This window comes from Dromiciops gliroides, chromosome 5 (genome assembly GCF_019393635.1).
Source record: "Dromiciops gliroides isolate mDroGli1 chromosome 5, mDroGli1.pri, whole genome shotgun sequence".
In the NCBI taxonomy this organism is placed as follows: Eukaryota; Metazoa; Chordata; class Mammalia; order Microbiotheria; family Microbiotheriidae; genus Dromiciops; species Dromiciops gliroides.
The window spans coordinates 239,553,147-239,574,845 of NC_057865.1; the positions used below are offsets into that span (position 1 = coordinate 239,553,147).

Genomic DNA, 21,699 nt, shown 5'->3' on the forward strand with positions numbered 1-21,699 from the left:
GGCCGGTGCTCTATCCACTGTGCCATCTAGCTGCCCCTGGTATATTTCAATTTTACCGAACAGAAAATTAGATTCAGATTCGTAAAGTGATTGGCCCACAGATTCAAAATGAGGAAGTATCTGAGTACACTTCCACAAGGGCACTTTTCAGAGAGAGGACATTCTTTTTTTTTTTTTTTTTAATTTTTTGCGGGGCAATGGGGGTTAAGTGACTTGCCCAGGGTCACACAGCTAGTAAGTATCAAGTGTCTGAGGCCGGATTTGAACTCAGGTACTCCTGAATCCAAGGCCAGTGCTTTATCCACTGTGCCACCTACCTGCCCTATTATTGCATTTTAAAACCAATTGGTGGGCACCCCCAAGATAATTACCCAACTGTTGTTGTTTAGTCATTTTTCAGTCATGTCCAACTCTTCATGACCCCATTTGGGGGTTTCTTGGCAAAGATTCTAAAGTGGTTTGCCATTTCCTTCTCCAGCAACGGGATTAAGTGATTTGCCTAGAGTCAACTAGTAAGTGTCTGAGGCCAGATTTGAATTTACTAAGATGATTCTTCCTGACTTCAAGCCAGTCCTCTATCCACTGCTTCACCTAACAGCCCAATTACGCAATAGTGAAGCATAATTTCCTTTTTTTTTTTTTTTTAGTGAGGCAATTGGAGTTAAATGACTTGCCCAGGGTCACACAGCTAGTAAGTGTTAAGTGTCTGAGGCCGGATTTGAACTCAGGTACTCCTGACTCCAGGGCTGGTGCACTATCCACTGTGCCACCTAGCTGCCCCCATAATTTCCTTTTAAAAATACCTTACTAATTGTTCCTGAAGAATAACTAAAAAAGAGTTCTTGGAACCCCTGAAGTCCGGAATGTGAAGATATTTTTTAAGAAAAGTAATATTATTATTTTGTTAATTACATACTTACCTCTTTTACAAAATGCTTTACTTATGAAGATCAAATGTGAAAGACTTGACAACCCTGATCAATACAGTGAACCAAGATAATTACAAAGGACGCATCATGAAAAATGCTATCCACCAAAAAAAAAAAAAAAAAAAGAGACCCAATGAACTCTGAGTACAGATCAAAGCTTTGGGGGGATTTTTAACTTTCTTTATGTTTCTTGTCTTTTTTATATAGAAAAATGTTTTGCATGACTTCACACATAATTGATACCATATTTCTTGCCATCTCAAAAGGTGGAGAGAAAATTTGGAAATCAGAATAATTTTAAATGAATGTTAAGGAAAACAAAATACTCAACAATCCAAATAAGTAGGAAAATGAGATGGTATTGTTTTTCCATTTTACAAATGACAAAACTGAAGCTCATAGATGAAGTGACACCTGGTTAATATAATCTTCTACCTCCTTTGCTGCCATGTTGTAAACACTGCCAGGTTGTTACTGGGAAGTACCTATTCCCCAGAGGTCACAGAAACAATGAAGTCTTGAACTTAGTTTTGAGACTTTTGGGAAGAAGATCCAGGAAGAAAGTCATACTGGAGGAAGGATGCTAGAAAGTAGAAGGATGGTATGCATGGCTTCTAGGCATCTTCTGGGATGAGCTTGGGCTCCTGTTGCAGAATTGTTGCAGATAGTTCCAAGGCAGAGAGATTGTGGAGAACTCAAGATGTGCATAGGCTGGTATGACATAAACACTAATCACCTCACAAATTTCTTTCTTTCATCTCTATTCCCAATGAAGGACTAGCCCCCTCCTCAATTGTCCATCTCTCCTACATGCTGGAGAGTTGGTAGGAAAAGCAAACTCATGATAAACCCTTTGAGAACAATTGCGTACTAAAAAATCCTCAAAGGAGTAAGCAATAAGAAAGGAGAAGGAAGGAAAACAACACTCTTGGAAAAGGACATTACAAATTAATATCATTGAAAAGGAATAATGGATGAAGGAATGGGGAGAATCTGGTAGTTTTACTTGATTTAACTAATATTAAGTGAGCAGGCTTATAATAGTTCAACCACAAATACATTTTATAGGGATCAATAATCAAATATTCTATATTGCACTCTAATCTGATCCAGGAAAGAGAAGAACTAAACAAATGAAAGACCAAGACAGAATTAGAGACAGAGACAGAGACAGAGAGAGAAAGAGACAAAAAGAAATAATATAGGTAATCCAAGGAGCTTGGATTCAATAGGATAATAGGAAGAAAGGATACTTTGGGAAGAGGAGGATAATTGGGTATAGAGAGGAATTTTTAAAAATAAAGGGCAGAAACTAAGTGTTAACTTAAAAAGAGGTAAATTTATATTATATCATTATGTTATGTATTCACATAACATAGCTGATGGGAGAAAACACAAATTTAACAAGTATAATCCTAAAAATAAATTAATTCAATTCCACAATAAAAAAAATCGAGGACTATATAAGAAAACAACATCCAACAATTTGCTGTCTATAAGAAACATAATTAAAACATAGACACACACAGAATGAAAATGAGGGATGGAACAAGATCTGTTATGTTCCATGTCTCTCTAAATTAATAGGAGTCGCAAACAAGATCTCAAGTAAGGCAACAATGAATATTTTTAAAATCTAAAGCAATTGTTTTCAAACTTTTTAATCTCAGGACCCCTTTACACTTTTCAAAATTCTTTAGGCTGCCAAAGATCTTTTGTTCTATGGGTTATACCTATCAATGTTTACCATGCTAGAAATTAAAACTGATACAATTGTTAAATAGTTATTCATTTAATCCATTTAAAATAACAATAACAAACCCATTATATGTTCATATAAATAACATATTTCATCCTTTCTCACTATACATTTAAAGAGCCTATATTCTCTCTACTATATTTTCTCAATCAAAAAACTTTCACTGGCATTTCACAAATTCGATACATATTGAAGAAGCACGTTAAATCATTCCAGTTGCGGTTTGCATCTGAACTGTCTCTTATGGTTACACAGTCCTCAAGCGTAGCAAGGTTGTTTGGCTCCCCAACATCCCAGAAGCTGTAAGACACATGAAAGGTGTTAATTCATGGGGTACATGAGTAGGTAAAGGAAGGTTATTTTGGTTTCATTTCTTTGCAACTAATCTCTCCATCTTCTATTTTTTTATTTACCCTCCTTATTATTGTAGGCTTTTAAAGATCATCAATTGATATAATGTGTGTGTATGAAAGTGACTTGCAAACTATAACTTCTGAGTATATATAAAAGATTAAGGCATGGAAAGAGATATTTCCAGGTGTTGTTTTTTTCTACATCCAGGTTACTGAAGTTTACTCTCTCTCTCAAATGCCTTATTTTTCCCTTGTTTATTGCTAATCCTTGCCTCAGAATTTGAAATGCATCTGACTTTTTGTTCTCTTTTCCACTTTATAAGCCCCTGTTCATTCACCAGTCTCGTCATCATCATTGTCATCTTCTTCTTCTTCTTCTTCTTCTTCTTCTTCTTCTTCTTCTTCTTCTTCTTCTTCTTCTTCTTCCTCCTCCTCCTCCTCCTCCTCCTCCTTCTTCTTCTTCTCCTTCTCCTTCTTCCTCTTCCCCTCCTCCTCTTCCTCTTCCTCCTCCTCCTCCTTCTTCTTCTTCTTCCTTTTCCTCCTCTTCCTCTTCCTCCTCCTCTTTCTCTTCCTCCTTCTTCTCCTCCTCCTCTGTCCCTATCTCTTTGTGTTTCCCTGTCTCTGTCTCTCTGTCTCTCTCCACCACCACCCCTTCTTTCCTTATGGTACTACTAAAGAATATGGCAATAAGATGCTTGGATCTGACTTTTCTCTCTTCCCTATTCTACCCTCCTCTTCCCTAGCTGCCCCAAAGATGGAGTCAGAATTGTCTCATGGATCACCTTTCATACATAACTCATAGAAAGAAGTAGGCGGAGATAATGGGGACCCAGCTTCCTTCAGGAAGGAAATCACCTCAAAGCTTTGTTGAACGGAGTGTCGTCCACCCACTTCCACTGACCATCAACCACTTGATCTGTCAGCCCAATGTAGAACTCTCTTCCACTGGGTTTTTTTTGGAAAAGGAAGTGCTAAAGGAAAACACAATTGAACAAGTTGAAGATGGCTTATTTTAACTCATGACCAGACAAAGGTAATAGCTATAATATGGGGAAAGACAGGAACTTTGGGAATCCAGCACAGAGAGATGAATGAACACACAGATTTGATTGAAGCTGGCCTTAAAAGATCATGTCTTCATAAAGAGTTCTTGAATGGGAGCCAGGAATATTCAGATTAAAATTCTACCAAGGACAAGTATCTTTACCTCATTGAGCCTCAGTTTTCTCATTTGAAAAATGAGGATGATAATATTTATACTACCTACCCAAGAGGGACCCAAATAAAATAATATTTGTAAGATACTTTATCAATTTAAAGAGCTTTGGGAGCAGCTAGGTGGTGCAGTGGATAAAGCACTGGCCTTGGATTCAGGAGGACCTGAGTTCAAATCCAGCCTCAGACACTTGACACTTATTAGCTGTGTGGCCCTGGCCAAGTCACTTAACCCTCATTGCCCTGCAAAAAAAAAATGTAAAATAATAAAAATAATAATTTAAAGAGCTTTGTTAATAACAATTATTATTAATTTTGGTGCTAAGTCAGCCCCTAACATTCAGAAAGATAGGAAAACATATGCTATACCTGGTGGTATAGCAGGTGGAAGTACAGTGACACTCACAAGCTCCATCCCAATTCTGATAGTCATGAAAATTTAAATTTGCTCCATTTTTCTGACCTAGGACATTTTGACCCTTCTTAGGTAGTCTGGGGCCCCATATTCTGGGAGATAGGTGTTACTACATTTGTGCTATACTTTCTGTGGATACCTAATCAGCTTTAGCCCTGTTGCAGTTTAGAACAGCCTAGCTCAGATAATCCACCCACCTCAGACTCCTCCCATATCAGGAAATAAAGTCTTGTGCCACCATGCCTGATGATGTATGCTATTCTTAAAGCATACCAGAAAGGAAATTGTACTACCACCTTCATAGGTTTATAAATGTCAGATAAATTCCTTCTCATTCTCACAGATAAATCTCATGATATGGGGTTTTCTTTTTCCAGAAAAGTAGGTTATGGTGGTTGGGAAATAACATGTATATGAGCATCTGCAAGAGGCAATGGACTCCTTGGAGTATATTGACTCCTGTGGAAGACCAGTTATGTTTCTCAAGATACCTGCTCCTCTTGTGTGTTTATAACTGCCAGAGTGGCCCCCATTCCTTTACAATTCTTCAGACTTGCAGTCCAAGTCATGATGTCATCAGAGAAGAAATAACAGCTAGATTGAAATCTTTCCCAGTTCAGTGGGCAGTAATTAGTTCCTAAAGAGAATTTAAAATTGCAGTGAGCATCTCATTAGGAAAGAGGACAAGGATAGAAAATTTTCATTAGGACCAATCTAGGCCATTGGGGAATCAAGTCCATCCACCAACCATTAGTACAAAATGAGGTTCATTCTATTCCAATCCTCAGATTTTGGTCAATTTCAAGATGTTTCATAAATGCCATAGTTCCTCCCCTTAGGCGTAGCATCATAATCCACATTTTCCTGTGTTTCACTGTAATTCAGTTCAATTCATATTACATTTACATTTATTAGGAGAATCTAACCTGTTCAGGGCAGTGGAGCTACAAATGGTCTTCAAATAGAGGCTATTAGGTGGTATGGTGGATAGAGATGTAGAGTCAGGAGGCCTGAGTTCAGATCTGGCCTCTCATGCTTACTAGCTGTATAACCCTGGGAAAGTCACTTAACCACTGTTTGCCTCATTTTTCTCAACTGTAAAATAGGAACAATAATGAACTATTGCAAAGTGAAGTGAACAGAACCAGGAGAACATGGTACACATTAACAGCGATATTGTTCCAAGAAGAACTGTGAACAAGTTAGCTCTTCTCAGCAATACAATGATCTGAGACAATCCCAAAGGACTAGTGATGAAGCTTACTATCCACCTCCAAAGAAAGAACTGATAGTGTTTGAATACAGACTGAAGCATGCTGTTTTTCACTTTCTTTCATTCTTTTTCTTTTATTCAAGTCTTCTTGTACAAAATGACTAATATAGATATGTTTTGGATAATTATACATGTATAACCTATATCTGATTGCTTACCATCTTGGGGGGGAGGGGAAAAAGGAAGGAGGGATGGATAGAATTCGTAATTCAGAACTTTAAAAAAATGTTAAAAATTGTTTTAACATGTAATTGGGAGAAAAGAAAATACATTTTTAAAATTTTAATCACTATGTAAAAAATAAAGTCACTTCACATTTCTAAGAGACAATTTTCTCAGCTATAAAATGGAGATAATAATGCCTACATTTCTTACCTTACAGGTTTGTTATAAGGAATTTTTTTTGTAAATCACAAAGCATCTTGTAATTATGAACTGTTTTAATAATATTTTTCAAATGGACATTTACAAAGGGAATAAAATAAAGCTGAACATCTCAAAAATGGGAATGATGATAATAGCACCTTCTTTGCAGGGTTTTTGTGAGACTCAAACAAGATAATATTTTTCAAAGCTACTTAGCATAGTGCCTGGTGCATAGCAGGGAGTATATAAATGCTTATTCCCCTTCCCTCCTTTATTTGCCCTTAAGAGGCTTACAATTTAGAAGAGAGAATAAAACTTGTAAATAAATAATACAAATTAAAATAAGATAAAACACAAAAGAGAAGTCCAAAGAAGATGTTAGTAGAGATTTGAAAAAAGGAAAACATAACTATAAATCAAACCTAGCACAGTGTCTTGCTCCCTGTTGATACCACTGTGTGAAGCAATGATTGTGTTTTGCCATTAATAACACAAAAAATCAAAGTGTGTAGGCAGTCTTTTTCTCATTCATACTCTCTGCCCTCTCAATTTAAGGTACAGAAAAGCAAATGACTTGTCTAAAAATGAGAAATGGAACGAATGTAGCAAGCATAGAAAGTGCATTTCTGAAGCGTTTCTCAAATCCCCACACTAAAAGCATGTTCCTCCTTTATTTACTTTCTGGTTTTAGAAGTGGGCGATGATTAAGATGAAGAATGACACTACCATCATTACAATTAAAGCAAATAAATGTCCCATCTCTCCCAATGCCTTAAATTCATTCTTATCTCTTCCACATCTCCGACATGGCAAAAATTACCATTCCATTGTTCTGTTCACGCTCCTCTTCCTGTATTCAACCTTCCAAGAAGTGGTCAACATGATCTTGTATCAATTCTCCATGCCATGCCAATCATTTGGATTAGATTGCCCAGTTGATTTGTTGGAGAACTTGGCCTGATTTAACTACCATTTACTTATCTTTCCTGTTCTTCTTCCCAAGTGCTCTTAAATCAGCCTATGAGTACAAGGAATGTGGGTATGTAAATGGGTCCCTTATTTGATGTTTGACATACCTGAGGAATGGCCCATCGAAGAGGTCTGATTCTTACCTTCTTCAAAGTCCCGAGAGAATAAGCGATATGACACTAGAAAGAAGTAAGAACGTCAATGCCTTTCACTTTCAAGACTACTTTTCTGTCTACTTTTTCTTCATCATGAAGGGGCACTGGATTGTATTCTGTGGTTTTGTTAAAGTGCCTTACTCAAAAGAAGAAAATGTAATCTTATATCCTTTGATTTCCACATCCTAACTCCATCTTCCCCTGACATCCTCCCTCAGGTACAAGATCAGTGGTCAGGCTTTTTAAAATTAAAAAAGGAAGGAAGAAAGAAAGGGAGGGAGGGAAGAAGGAAGGAAGGAAGGAAGGAAGAAAGGAAGAAAGAAAGAAAGAAAGGAAGAAAGAAAGAAAGAAAGAAAGAAAGAAAGAAAGAAAGAAAGAAAGAAAGAAAGAAAGAAAGAAAGAAAGGAAGGAAGGAAGGAAGGAAGGAAGGAAGAAAGAAAGAAAGAAAGAAAGAAAGAAAGAAAGAAAGAAAGAAAGAAAGAAAGAAAGAAAGAAAGAAAGAAAGAAAGAAAGAAAGAAAGAAAGAAAGAAAGAAAGAAAGAAAGTTAAAACTTATGACTTATGGCTCTTTGATTTATGTCATTCAGTTTCTCTGGGCACTTTTCTCCATAAAGAGAACTATTACTTCTATTCATGAAGCCCCCTGTACCCCTAGGTCCCAGGATTTGCATTTTCACATTCATTTATTCAACAAATATTTATTAAGTGCCTACTTGTGCCCATCATTGTGCTTGTCCCTGGGAATACAGAGAGAAAAATCAAAATCTCTCCCCTCTAGGAACTTACATTCTATTGGGTAGGGTAAGAGCATTAGCAACTGGGAGAGTCAGGATAGGCCTCATATGGAAAATAAAACTTACCCCAAGCCTCAGTTTAGCAGTTCCCCAAAAGTCATATACCAAAATTCTCAACATGATTTATGAGTACAAAGTTTAAGACTGGGGGTTCAGATGAAAGGCAATAACTAAGCCAAATTTAAGAAGAGGAAATTACAAGATGAACACAAGGATACAGCTTCAAGATCCCAGGAGTTTAATAAATTACATAAAGCCCATTCAAAGCTTCTTAGAAATAGAGGACAAATACCAATTAGAGAAAGACTGAATATAAACACATTATGGTCAACGAATATTGAATGCTATTATGCTAAAAGAAATGATGAAAGGTACAGTTTCAGGGAAACCTGGGAAGACTTGTATGAACTGATGAACAGTGAAGTGAGAAGAACTCAGAGAACAACAATAACAACAATGTAAACTCTGAAGGACCTCAACTCTGATCACTACAATCACCATAATTCCAGAGGAACAGTGATGAAACACACCTCCTGCCTTCTGACAGAGAGATGATGAGACTCAGGATGCAGAGTGACATAGACATAATTTTTTTGGACATGGCCAATGTGGGGATTTCTTTTGCTTGATTATATGTAGATTTATTACAAGGCTTTTTCTTTTCTTTTTTTTTTCAATGAGGAGAACATAACAGATTTGTGCTTATTAAAAAATAAAATTTAGTTTTTAAAAAGAAATAGAGGGTGGGGCAGCTAGGTGGCACAGTGGATAGCGCACCAGCCCTGGATTCAGGAGTACCTGAGTTCAAATTTGGCCTCAGACCCTTGACACTTACTAGCTGTGTGACCCTGGGCAAGTCACTTAACCCCAATTGCCTCACCCAAAAAAAATAAATAGAGGATGAAGAAATTATCATAGAGAATATAGCACCCAGAGTATGGTGATATACCTGCACCAACTTAGATGAATGGCCCAAAAGATGCTACATGAAGAAAGGAATAGAGGAAATAGCCAGAGGCACACACATGATGGGGAAAGAGGTTGTAAATAGTACAAGAGAGGGGCAGCTAGGTGGCACAGTGGATACAGCACCAGCCCTGGAGTCAGGAGTACCTGGGTTCAAATCCGGCCTCAGACACTTAACACTTACTAGCTGTGTGACCCTGGGCAAGTCACTTAACCCCAATTGCCTCACTAAAAAAAAAAAAATAGTACGAGAGGAGACTCCCATATGCATGTAACAGGTAGAGTTCAACTTACCGACACATTTGGTGATGAAACAGGAGCTGAGGAACAATATAGAAACTCCAGCGATAAGAAAATAACATAGAGGAGAATGAAGCCCTATTCTTTCTGTGGAGAAAGTCCCAAACAAAAGATCACACTCTTATAAGGACCTTGGAACAGAACATGGTCCTTTTCCAGATCCAAAATCTACCTTCATTAATAATATGAGAAATCTTAGAATATAAATCTAACTAGGACTCAGATACTACAAAACTCTCCCTTTCCTAGTTATTTCCTCTTCTTCTCACCTTCATCTTCACCATTGTTTTCTTTTTTCTTTTAATGCTTTCTTTTTAATGGTCTTTCCCCAGACCTCCTGTTTCCCAGTCTCTAACCACTTGCCTTCACCACTACTCTATTTTTCCCTGAAATTCCTTTTCATCTTCATCCCCTACTCAAACCTTTTCCAATTGCCCTTTCTCCCTCCCTTCACCACCCCATCTAAAGAAGAATCCTAAGCACCAAAATAGAGAATCAACAATGTCACCTGTGTTTCCTACTGTAGAGTCTTTATGGGGATCCATCTCTCTTCTCTGTCTCTCACTAACTCAAGAATCTTTTTCTTGTGGATGATATTCAGGGAAGATGGTTTAAAATCTGGGAGCCCTCTTGAGTCATTCTACAAATGCATGCTGATCCCAGTAATTGTAGAATATTTCTCTTGGGCAATGTAAACTTATAGTAGTATTTCCCTTCTTATGTAAGGCATCAAGAGGTGTCAACTTCCTATCTGGACTTCAGCACTGAATGTCATCAATTCTGTTCCCTCTAACAAACAGCAACAGAATGGAAATGAAGAAATAGCACTAAAAATATCCACAAGAGTCAGATGAGCTGGGGGAAGACCATGGAAAGCTTTCTTTCCTTAATTTGTTTTTGTAGTTTCATGAGAGCTATAATATCATAGACTTTGAGCTCAAAGGTACATGAGAGGCCACCTACTTCACTGTTTTCTTCAGTAAGCTTTTGCAACTCCTTTTTCATTTGGCCAAATGAATTTTCTTTTTTTTTCCTTTTTTTTAAATTTTTTTTAATTTTTTAGTGACGCAATTGGGGTTAAGTGACTTGCCCAGGGTCACACAGCTAGTAAGTGTTAAGTGTCTGAGGCCAGATTTGAACTCAGGTACTCCTGACTCCAGGGCCGGTGCTCTATCCACTGCGCCACCTAGCTGCCCCCAAATGAATTTTCTTAAGGAATTGTTTTATTCAGTCAATCTTTGTGCTTCCTTTTCTAAGCTGCTGATTCTTTTTTCATAATTTTCTTGTATTGCTTTCATTTCTCTCCCCATTTTTTCTTCTACCTCTCTCAGTTGATTTTTTAAGGGCAACGAGGGTTAAGTGACTTGCCCAGGGTCACACAGCTAGTAAATGTTAAGTGTCTGAGGCTGGATTTGAACTCAGGTCCTCCTGAATCCAGGGCTGGTGCTTTCTCTACTTGCCACCTAGCCGCCCCCTCTCAATTGATGTTTTAAATCCTTTTTGAGCTCTTCCAAGAAGCCTTTTTGTCTTGAGACCAATTCATCCTCCCTCTTAAGGCTTCACATGTAGGCAATTTGAGAGTATTGTCCTCATCTGAGTTTGTGTTTAGCTCTTCCCTGTAGACACAAAAGCTCTCAATGGTAAGAGCCCTCTTCTGTTTCTTACTCACATTGCAGCTTATTTTTTTTAAAGTTGAGGTCCACTCCTTGGGCACCAGAGTCACTGTTTCAAGCTTCTTGTGTTGAGGGATAGGGGCTGTGTCACTGGCTTTCTACTCTGAGGCCTCTTTGGTTTGTGAATTTCTCACCACCCTGGGCTTGCTCCCTGCACTTGCTCCAGGTGCTGAGATGGCCAGGCCCAGTTGCGCCTGTCCCATGGGTGGCCCTCCAGCTGGCAGCCTGCCCTCTCAGCTGGTGCTGGTGGATTTCACAACTGGCCCACTGCACCACTAGCTTGCTGAGTTAGGATGAAGGGGCCTCAGTTGCTCTGCTGTGGCCAAGAGCTTCCTGCTGACTTGCCCAGACCCCCTCCATGCTGCATTGCACTTTGAGTTGCACTGTGCTCCCCTTTTGCCTGAGTGAGACTGACCTTTCCTGAAGTCTTCTAAATTATCTCAAGTTGGAAGGTTGTGACTCTGGTTTTTTGTAGGTTCTGTAGTTTCAGAATTCATTTAGAGGCTTGATTTAATGTTGTTTTTGAGGGAAACTTGGGAGAGCTCAGGCAACTTCCTGGCTTCTCTCCGCCATCTTGGCTCCATCCCCAGGCCACCTACTTTAATTCCTTTGTTTTACAGTTGAGGAAACTGAAGCCCAGAGAGGTGAAACCATTTGCCCAAAGTCACACAGGTGGTGATGGAGCTAGCATTTACCTCCAGGACCTCAGATTTCAAATCTAGTGCTCATTCCACAGTATTTCCTTGAACTAAGTAAATCCCATTTCTTTCATGAAGCTTTCTAGGACTGCTCCAACCCATGAGGCTTTCCAATTGGACCCCGCCATTTAGCACTTTCTTATATTCTTTCTTACACTTTCATCTAATAGTCTTATGTATTCTAGTCTTCTCTGTCCCCCCAAAAAGTGTATGAGGCATGGATTTTGCTGTTTAATTTTTTTGTAGCGCCACCACTCCATTTTCCAGCACAGTGCTAAGGCATATTACATATGTCTAATAAGCATTGTTGATTCATTGACAGTGAGTTTTTCATTTTCAGTCTCTGTGATCTTACTCCTTCCCTTATTTGGGTTCTGGATGACAGTTCTGACTTAATGATATTTTATTTTATTTTTTTAAATAGTCAACATTTTTATTTCTGGTTTTGGGTTCCAATTTTTATTACTCTTTCCCTCCCTCCCCTTTCCCCTTCCTGAGGTGGCAAACAATTAAATATGGGTTATACATGTATGATTATGTAAAAACATTCCCATATTTGTCATTTTGTACAAGAAAACTTGATTAAAAGGAAAAATAAAAGAAAGTGAAAAATAGCATGCTTCAGTCTGTTCAATCAATATCAGTTCTTTCTTTGGAAGTGAATAGTATGTTTCATCAATAGTCCTTTGGAATTGTCTTGGATCATTTTATTGTTGAGAATAGTCAAGTCATCACATTTCTTCATCATACGGTATTGCTCTCTCTGTGTACAATGTTCTCTTGGTTAGGCCCACTTCATAATACATTATCTCATACATGTCTTTACAGGCCTTTCTGAAGTCATCCTGCTTGTCACTTCTTATAGCACAATCATATTCCAGCACCATCATATAGCACAGTTTGTTTAGCCATTCCCCAATTGATGGGCATTCCTTTGATTTCTGATTCTTAGCTACTACAAAAAAGAGCTGCTATAAATATTTTTGTACAAATAGGGCTTTTTCTCTTTTGGGGGGATCTCTTTGGGATATAAACCTAGCAGTGGTATTGTTGCATCAAAGGGTATGCACAGTTCTATAGCCCTTTGGGCATAGTTCCAAATTGCTCTCCAGAATGGTTGGATCTTTTCACAACTCCACCAATAGTGGATTAGCATCTCAGCTTTCCCATATCCCCTCCAACATCCAATCTTAATGATACTTTAACCATAAATTTATATTACCCCATTTCGTTGAAAAAGCTATTAAAATAATAATAGCTAGCATGTAAACAGTACTTTAAGAATTACAAAGTGCTTTACAGTTTTAGGATGTATATTTTGATCTCATTTGATCCTTATGACAACCCTCTTATCATCCCCATTTTGCAGATGAGGAAACTGAGACCAAGAGAGGACAAATGACTTGTTCAGGGTCATACAGCTTTTAAGTGTCAAGAAGCATGATTTGAACTCAGGTCTTCTTTGACTTCAAGTTCAACACTATCCATCATCAAGAATAAATCAATAAATATTATTAAGCACATGCTGGGCACTGTGTTAGGTTCTGGGAATACAAAAAGAAGAAATAGATGGTCTTTACCCTCAAGGAGTTTACAATCTAATGAGGGAGACAACATGCAAACAAATTTACACATAGATAGCTATATAAAGGATAAATAGAAAATAATTAATGGTTGAAAGGTGGGGGGATTAAGAGGGCTTGGATAAGGCTTCCTGTAAGAGGCACGATTTTAGTAAGACTTAGAGAAAGCCAAGGAGGGCAATAGTTGATGTAGAGGAGAGATCATTACAGGCATGGGAGATAGCCAGAGAAAATGTCCAGATCTGAGAGCTGTAATGCCTTAGTCGTGAAATAATAAAGGGACCAGAGTCACCAGATTTTAAAAGTAAGAGTTAAAGGATAAAGTGTAAAAAGGCTGGAAAGGTGGCTAGGTTACAAAAGGCTTTAAATGCTAAACAAGGCATTTTGTATTTGCTCCTGGGGCACTAGGGAGCCACTGGAGATTATTAAGTAGGAGAGGTGACCAATTTGGTGACTAAATGGAGGATGGAATGAAGTAGGGAAGCAGGCCAATCTACCAACTGGCTATTGCAATAATCCAGGTATGAGATGATGAGGGCCTATACCAGAGTGTATAATAGTGCCAGAGGAGAGAAGGGGGTTTATTTGAAAGGTGTTGCAAAGGTGAAATGGTGACAGGCTTTGGCAACAGCTTGAATCTGGGGGGTGAGAGACAGTGAGGCATCCAGGATGACTCCTAGGTTGTGAGCCTATATCGATTTAGGAGGATGGTGTTACCTTCTACCATAATAGGGAAGGCAGGATATGGGGAGAATTTAGAAGGAGAGGTAATGAGTTCTGTTTTGGACCTATTGAATTTAATATGTCTCTCAGTCATCCAGTTTGAGATATCTGTACCTGACTAATGTGGAAATGTTTTGCCTGACTGCACATGTATAACTTATATTGAATTGCTTGAGTTCTTAAGGTGGGGTGGGGAGGGAGAGAGGAAGAGAATTTGGAACACAAAGTTTTAAAAATCGATTTGAAAATTTCTTTATACATGTAACTTGGGGAAAATTCTTGATAGATAAACAAATAAATAAATAGATAGATGAATGAATAAATAAATGAATGAATAAATGGATGGATAAATGAATGAATGAATAACTATAACTAGATAAATGGATGAGAAGATAAATAAGTAAATAAATATATAAATAAATGAATAAATAAGTGGATGAATAAGTGAATGAATGAATGGATAGATAGATTAGATAGATAGATAAATAAACAAGTGATTGAATAAATGAATGAATTAATAAACAAACAAAATAAATAAATGAATAAATAGGTGAGTACATGGATGAATGAATCAATTAGGTTTTTTTTTTTTAATTAGATGTCTAAAAAGAAGTTAGAAATGTGAGATTGGAGTTCAGCAGAAAGACTGGGGGGAAAGAAAGGTAGATTTGAGAATCCTCATCAGTAATGAAATGTATGGGAATTGATGAGATCACCAACTGAAGAAGTGTAGAAGGAGAAGAGAGCCTAGGACAGAACCCTGAGAGACACCTACAGTTAGAGGGTCTGACCCGGAAGAGGATCTAGCAAAGGAGACAGAAGGAACCGTGAAATAGGGAGAGGAGAGAACCAGGAGAGAGCAGCGTCCTAAAAACCTAGAGAGAAGAGAGTATCAAGGAGGAGAGGGTGATCAACAATGTCAAAAGCTGCAGAGAGTTCAAGGAGAATGAGGACGGAGGAAAGGTCATTGGATTTGGCAACTAAGAGATCATTCCTAACTTTGGAGAGAGCAGTTTCATTAGCATGATAAGATCAAAGCCAGATTGTAAGGAGTTAAGAAGAGAGTGAGAGGAGTAAAAGCAGAGGCACGTATTGAAGACAGTCTTTTTGAGGAATTTAGCTAAAAAGAGAAATAGGATGATGGCAAAGATGGAAGGATCAAGCGAGAGTTTTTTGGGTTTTTTTTTTCAAGATAAAGGAGACATGGGCTTGTTTATAGTCGGTAAGAAATGAACCTAGGGAAGGACAGCAAATAAGTGAAACAGTGAGGATGACAAAGGCGGCAATTTGTTGGAGGAGACAGGATGAAATGGGATCACTTGAACAAGTAGAGGAATTAGCCTTAGTAAGGAGCAAGGCCACTTCATCATGTGAGACAGGGGTGAAGGAGTAGATAGTGACCAAAAGCACCTGAGTGATGAGACATTAGGAAGAAGGGAGAAGAGAGAGTTCATAGGAAATGACCTCAGTTTCTTCCATCAAATATGAAGCAAGGTTGTCAGCTGAGAAAGAAGGGAGAGGGAGAGTCATGGGAGGTTTGAGGAGGGATGAAAAGATTTGAAAGAGTCCCTGTGGAGAGTGGAATAGTGACTCGATGAGGGAATATATAATAGGATTGTGTAGAAGCAGTAAGGGGGCCAGCTGATATTATTCAACATAAATTTGTAGTGACCCATGCAGAATGGATGTGTGGTTTTCTCCATCTTCATTCAGCAGCATCTGTAAGTGCAAAAATGGTGAAGGGTGGGAATAATCCAACAATGAGGAATTGGCGATATGATAAGGGGGGTTACGAATTCAAGAGAGGAAGAGAGTGTAGAGTTTAATTGGTTTACCAAGGAGTCAAGATGGGGAGAAGAGAGAGGCTAAAGCACCTGGCTTCCCCATCTTTGGGGCTTTCTTCTAGGTTTACATAAGGAGAACATGTCTCAGGTTATACTTGAATATATCAATGGATCTGGGATCTCACTGTGTCATAAGTATTACCCATGTTGGTGCACATCCCAGCCCTTCTATGTCTTCTTATCCATCTTCTATAGCTCTTCTACAGAAAATCCGTACAATCCTCTCCATATTTTCACAATGCAAGGATATCAGGGAAGTACTTAGGCTATGCATGTATTGTTAACACCTTTCTCCCAACACATACATGAATTAATTAATTAAATAAATAAATAACAAAGCATTTATTAAGCAACTGCTATCTATAATGCACTGCGCTAAACTCTGGGGATAAAAATAGAAAAGACAGTCCCTGCTCTCAGTGAGCTTACTTTCTAATGGGGGACATAATATATGAATGACCCACCTTCTTTCCTAACCATTGTTTCCTCATTAAAACCTTTTATGATGTTTCTTGACCAAAGACCATCATCAGAAATTTGTTGTAATTTCCTCATACCATTCATTGCTTTATGAGTCTTCTAGATTATTATTAAAGCATATTTTTTTCAAATAGTTCCTCATCTTGATAGCATATTATGGTTTTGATGAGTTTCCGATGCTACTAAGAAAAGTAGGTATGAAAATTTTGTTAAAATGTATTTTCTAGAGATTTCAGTTTGATTCTAAAGGCTGGGCAAGATGGAGTGGTTATAAATCTTAACAGAAGGGTTTTTAATTAAATATAAGAGAATGTATTTTCTACCTCTAGCTTTCATGGGGGAAGGTTGTATGAAACGGAAGGAGAGAAGAATGAAGAACCTGAGCAGAATAAGATGGCAAAGAAGATCATGTATCTAAATTGAAGGGGTCTGGATTATTGAAGTGCATCAGAAATTGAATTTGGGAAGGAACAATTTGAGGGAAATTGAGGAAGATTTGAAGAACAATTTCCAGACCAATATACTGGTCTAGAACCTATTTCTAGGCTTTAAAAGAAGCAAGATCAAGGACAATTAGGGAAGATATAAAAGAATGATAGTAGATTGAGAAGGAAAAAAGAATTATGAAATAGTTACTGAAGAGGTAGTCAAAAAAAGAAAACAAATGTAGTTGGCAATACAAAGCAAGATAAGCAAGAAAAGAGTTAAAGAAATTGAGATTGGTGAATGGAAAGTATTGGCAAAATATACAGGAGATTCACTAAGGCTAAAAGGGAATTGGGAGTAACTGCTGTAGTGGTGTTGAGACAACAGAAAGGATTTTGAATTCAGTTGTCAAGTTATTAAGAAGTGATATTAAGAAGTGAAAATTAGCTGGAGAAGAAGTTTCAACTAGGTGTTTAGGATTGAAGTATAACACCTACTATCACAGTAGATTCGAGAAACAAGGCTAAAATTTCAACAGTTACACAGATTAAATTTGGTAGTGACTTACACCAAATGTGCAATGTTTGTGTTTCTTCCCCAGCTGACTGACTATTATCTGTGTTCCAGGAGTAGGCTGAACTCTATCTTGGAGAAAAAGTTTAAGAACTAGAAGAACACTTCTCCATATTCCAAGATATTAGGAAGAATGAAAGGTTCCTCAAAGAAACAGAAGATTTCACTGGGGACTGAGGGGGAAAGGAGCCTAGGTGGAAGAGGGAAGATGACCCTTATCAGGATGATGGACCATGCAACAGTGTTACATAAAGGAGAAAGAGAAAGGAAAAGAAAACAACACAATTAAAGCTTTTAACCAAGTTCTTGATGATGAGAAGGCTGAATGCTCTGAAGAGGGAGAAGCTGCTTATCCTCCCAAGAATGACACAGCAGAGCCATGAGTGAGAGCCCACCCAGGAAGGGGTAGAAGAAGAAGAGAATAGTAGTGATAGTTGGTGATGTCCCAATTGACCATGTATGCAAACAGACAGAATATCTACCAAGACTTATTAAAGCAGATGACCATTACCTATTGTGATTCACATGGGCTAAAATGATACTTCCAATAAATAGTACTGTGCACGATCATGATTATTTTTATAATTGTGAAATACCAGGCAAGAAATTAGAGAGGTTGTATTTTCTTTACTTGTCCATTGAAAGCAAGGGATGTAAAAGAGAGAAAAAATAATTTGGGAAATGAACAGCTGGCTGAGGAGGTGTTACCTGAGAACGGGAGTTGAATTTCTGGATCACATTTTACAATATAGTGTTGCCAGATTCCTGGCCAGAGAAGGAGTATACCTAACAAAGGTTGATAAGCATTTATTGGCCGGGTATTTTTCAAATCTAATCAAATGTGTCTTAAATTTAAAAGGATGGAGGAAGAATGCTACTCTCAAAGTATATTACAAAGTTGGATATTATAGAGAAATTTTTAAAGGAAAGTCAAAAAAAGGAAGAAGAATAAAAATTCACAGGAGAAGAAATCCAAGAGAAAGGTAGGAGTAAAACACATGGACTCACATGTCTATCAAATGCCCAACTATGTGAGAAGAGGTATCACCAAGACTTGATGGGATGAAACCCATGGCTGGACTGTGGTGCTGGATTTATATATCTTATTGCAAAAAAAAAAAAGAAAGAAAAAGAGAAAAAGTTTAGGCCTTCTGGGTAAGAGAGCCCCACAAAAAGTGCAAAGGAGCCACATTTGTCCTGCTTTTACCCCAGTAATGATCTCAAAAGAGCACAGATTGAAAAAACTCTATCATTGAAACAATTTTCTTCCCCTCCATTGTCCCTCTTCTCCTCACTGAAACTGTGATCAGAGGTACTTAATCTTCCTTTCTTTCTTTTTTAATCTTCCTTTCATGATCCACACTCTAAAGTTGTAGTTTGTTTTGCTTCATCTCCAGTCCTACCCTCCATCTTAAACCCTTCTCTCTCTGTCCTCAGCTGGTTAGTTTATTCCTACAGAAAACTCTGTGTGTGATTGTGTTCAATCCCCCTTGGTCTATTTCAGATGAAAGCGAGGTTCGTGTGATCCTCATTCTTCCCCAGCCCATCCTCCATATTTCTATACTTTTCATCCCATGTGATTTAGTGAGATAAGTTCCCTCTCTTTTCTTCTCCTTTCTTCCTTCCAATGTTCCCTTTTCCCTCCCTTTTCTTTCTTCTTTTAAGACCACAAATTTCACTCTTTGATAAAAGTGTGAATTCCCCCAGCCCTAGGTACTTGCCCACTACCTAGCCTCCTCTCCTTTTTTGTCCCTTTTTTTCTTTGTCCCTTTAACACTTCTTTTAAGGATAAAAGATTTATTCAAAATCATACCCCTGAGATATACCCTCAGACTCAGCCTTTGAAAGAAAGAAAGAACTGGTACAGATAACTAGAGCTGGAGAACTGAGTGATGCAGAGAGGAGAGGAGCTATAGTCAAAGAGCAAAGCCACATGAGCCCAGGAAAGGAGGAACCTTGCGGTCTCAGTGATGGTAATGGATACAAGTAGCTAACAAAACAGCTAGGAGTTTCCCAATCAAGTCAGGAGCTATAGGAACACTAGCCAACATCTGTGAAGTAAGAGTGATGAAGCAATAGAGGAGTTCCTGAACTGAGCATTCTGGCACCACAGAGTACTTCCTCCTGCCCAATGCCAAGTTCAGGAACCAAACAAAAAAGTTTCGGGGGGCTCAGCTATATGGCGCAGTGGATACTGGATTCAGGAGGACCTGAGTTCAAATCCAGCTTCAGACACTTGATACTTACTAGCTGTGTGAGCCTGGTCAAGTCACTTAACCCTCATTGCCCCGCCCCCCCCAAAAAAATTTCTGGACAAGGTGGAATTAAAAAACCAGAAACAAAAGGAAAAGTATGGAAGATTAAACTTGTATGCTGCCTTTACAAATAGTGTGAATTAAGAGGATCGTGCAGTTTCAAGGAAGGAAGTTAATTCTCAAGCTTCCTAAGATGCTTTCTCCTTGGGGGAAAACTTCAACTTGGGGAGGGGAGGGACTTCAACCTGGGACACAATTTCTGCCTCTCGACCCCACCATCTTGCTAGCTGGAGAAAATAGACTCTTAGTCTCTTACAAAGCTTCAATGCATTCTCACTGCTAAAGCAGTTAATTCTCCAATTACCTGAAGGATTCTGGACAACAACAAAAGGCTACTCTTTGTCCTGGTCCCACTTCCAAATGGGGTCAAGTGGACTCTTATGAGGTAGGAGAAGGAAAAGAGAGAAAGCCCACTCAGCATTGGAATGAGCCCTGGGCCAGAGCTTACCTGGTTGAAAAAGACCTTAAATATCCCTCTTTTATAATCAGTCTGGAGGGGCAGCTAGGTGGCGCAGTGGATAGAGCACCGGCCCTGGAGTCAGGAGAACCTGAGTTCAAATCCGGCCTCAGACACTTAACACTTACTAGCTGTGTGACCCTGGGCAAGTCACTTAACCCCAATTGCATCACTAAAAAAAAAAAAAAAGGTCTAAAAAAAAAAGTATTTGTTCTTTGTCTATAATCAGTCCGGCCTAGTTGTCTATGGACCCTTACCTTAATCAGGAGTCAGCTAGGTGGTACAGTATATAGAACACTGAACCTGGTTTTGGAAAGACTTGAGTTCAAAATCCAGCCTCAGACACTTAATAGCTATGTGATCCTGGGCAAGTCACTCAATTTCTGCCTGCCTCAGTTTCCTAAATTGTAAATTGGAATAATAATAGCACTGACCTCCCAGGGTTATTGTAAGAATCAAACTAGATCTCTCTTTCTCTCTCTCTCTTTTTTTTTTTTTTTTTTTTTAGTGAGGCAATTGGGATTAAGGGTCACACAGCTAGTAAGTGTTAAGTGTCTGAGGCCAGATTTGAACTCAGGAACTGCTGACTCCAGGTCTGGTGCTCTATCCACTGCGCCACCTAGCTGCCCAAACTAGATTTCTCTTAATGGAAGGAAGAAGGAAGGAGAGAAGAAAGGATGGGGGGGGATGGGAAAAAAAGAAGGAAGGAGGGGAGGGAAGGAGGAAGGGAAGGAGGAAAGAATGGAAAGAAAGAGAGGGAGGGCAGAAAAGAGGGAGAGAGATCTTAATAAGTGTTTGTTCTCTCCCCTCCCCAACCCCCCTCATCAGGCAAGACCAGGGATATTTGACATCTACCCTGCTGCTTTGCACCTATTCCTCCACCACCTCTTTCTAAGACATTGAGAATCAAATCAACATTATCTTTGCTGCTATGAAGGGCATGTCAATTTATTGCTCTGAGGCTCTACTCGGAATCTTTGTGATTGAGTATGAATGTGCAAAAGAAAATGAGGAGAGGCAGCCAAGAAAGGAGGCTTTGGTCTAGGCATCACATCACTCAGTATCACAAGGCTCTGAGTGGATAGGCTGGCTAGCTAAAGACCCCTTCTCTGGCTACAACTCTCCATTCCCTCATACACACTCATGTCAGCCCCCTCCCCCTCCCCCCAGAAGTCCCTATCCCATTTCAACCTACCTTTTATTGTGCCTCCTGATATTCCTGTTCTATTGTTAAACTTCCCTTCATATTAGACCTGTCTATTTCCCCTAGAAATTCCTTGAAATATATTTTTAGTAACTTATATGTGAGCATGATATATCCCTTCAATACAATATAAGTTCCTTGAGAGAGAGAAGCAAGACTAGCTTCCACTTTTCTTATATCCTCAGTGCCTAGCACAGTGACTGACATTTAATAAATGTTTATTGAATTG

General features: G+C 38.6%; 1 protein-coding gene across 2 annotated transcripts; it reads right to left on the minus strand.

The window, feature by feature from the left end:
• Nucleotides 1-2,638: 2,638 nt before the first annotated feature.
• CLEC4E (C-type lectin domain family 4 member E) lies at nucleotides 2,639-10,147 on the minus strand. 2 transcript variants are annotated; one of them, XM_043968740.1, is made up of 6 exons: nucleotides 10,003-10,147; nucleotides 9,489-9,581; nucleotides 7,423-7,458; nucleotides 5,163-5,308; nucleotides 3,897-4,012; nucleotides 2,639-2,988 (listed from the first exon to the last, which is right to left on the minus strand). In XM_043968740.1, the coding sequence occupies exons 1-6, from the start codon at nucleotides 10,037-10,039 to the stop codon at nucleotides 2,838-2,840; spliced, it is 579 nt and encodes a 192-aa protein (XP_043824675.1). In that variant the 5' UTR covers nucleotides 10,040-10,147; the 3' UTR covers nucleotides 2,639-2,837. The 2 variants fall into 2 exon arrangements, with proteins under 2 accessions (XP_043824675.1, XP_043824674.1); XM_043968739.1 differs by having other exon boundaries at nucleotides 7,387-7,458.
• Nucleotides 10,148-21,699: the final 11,552 nt, after the last annotated feature.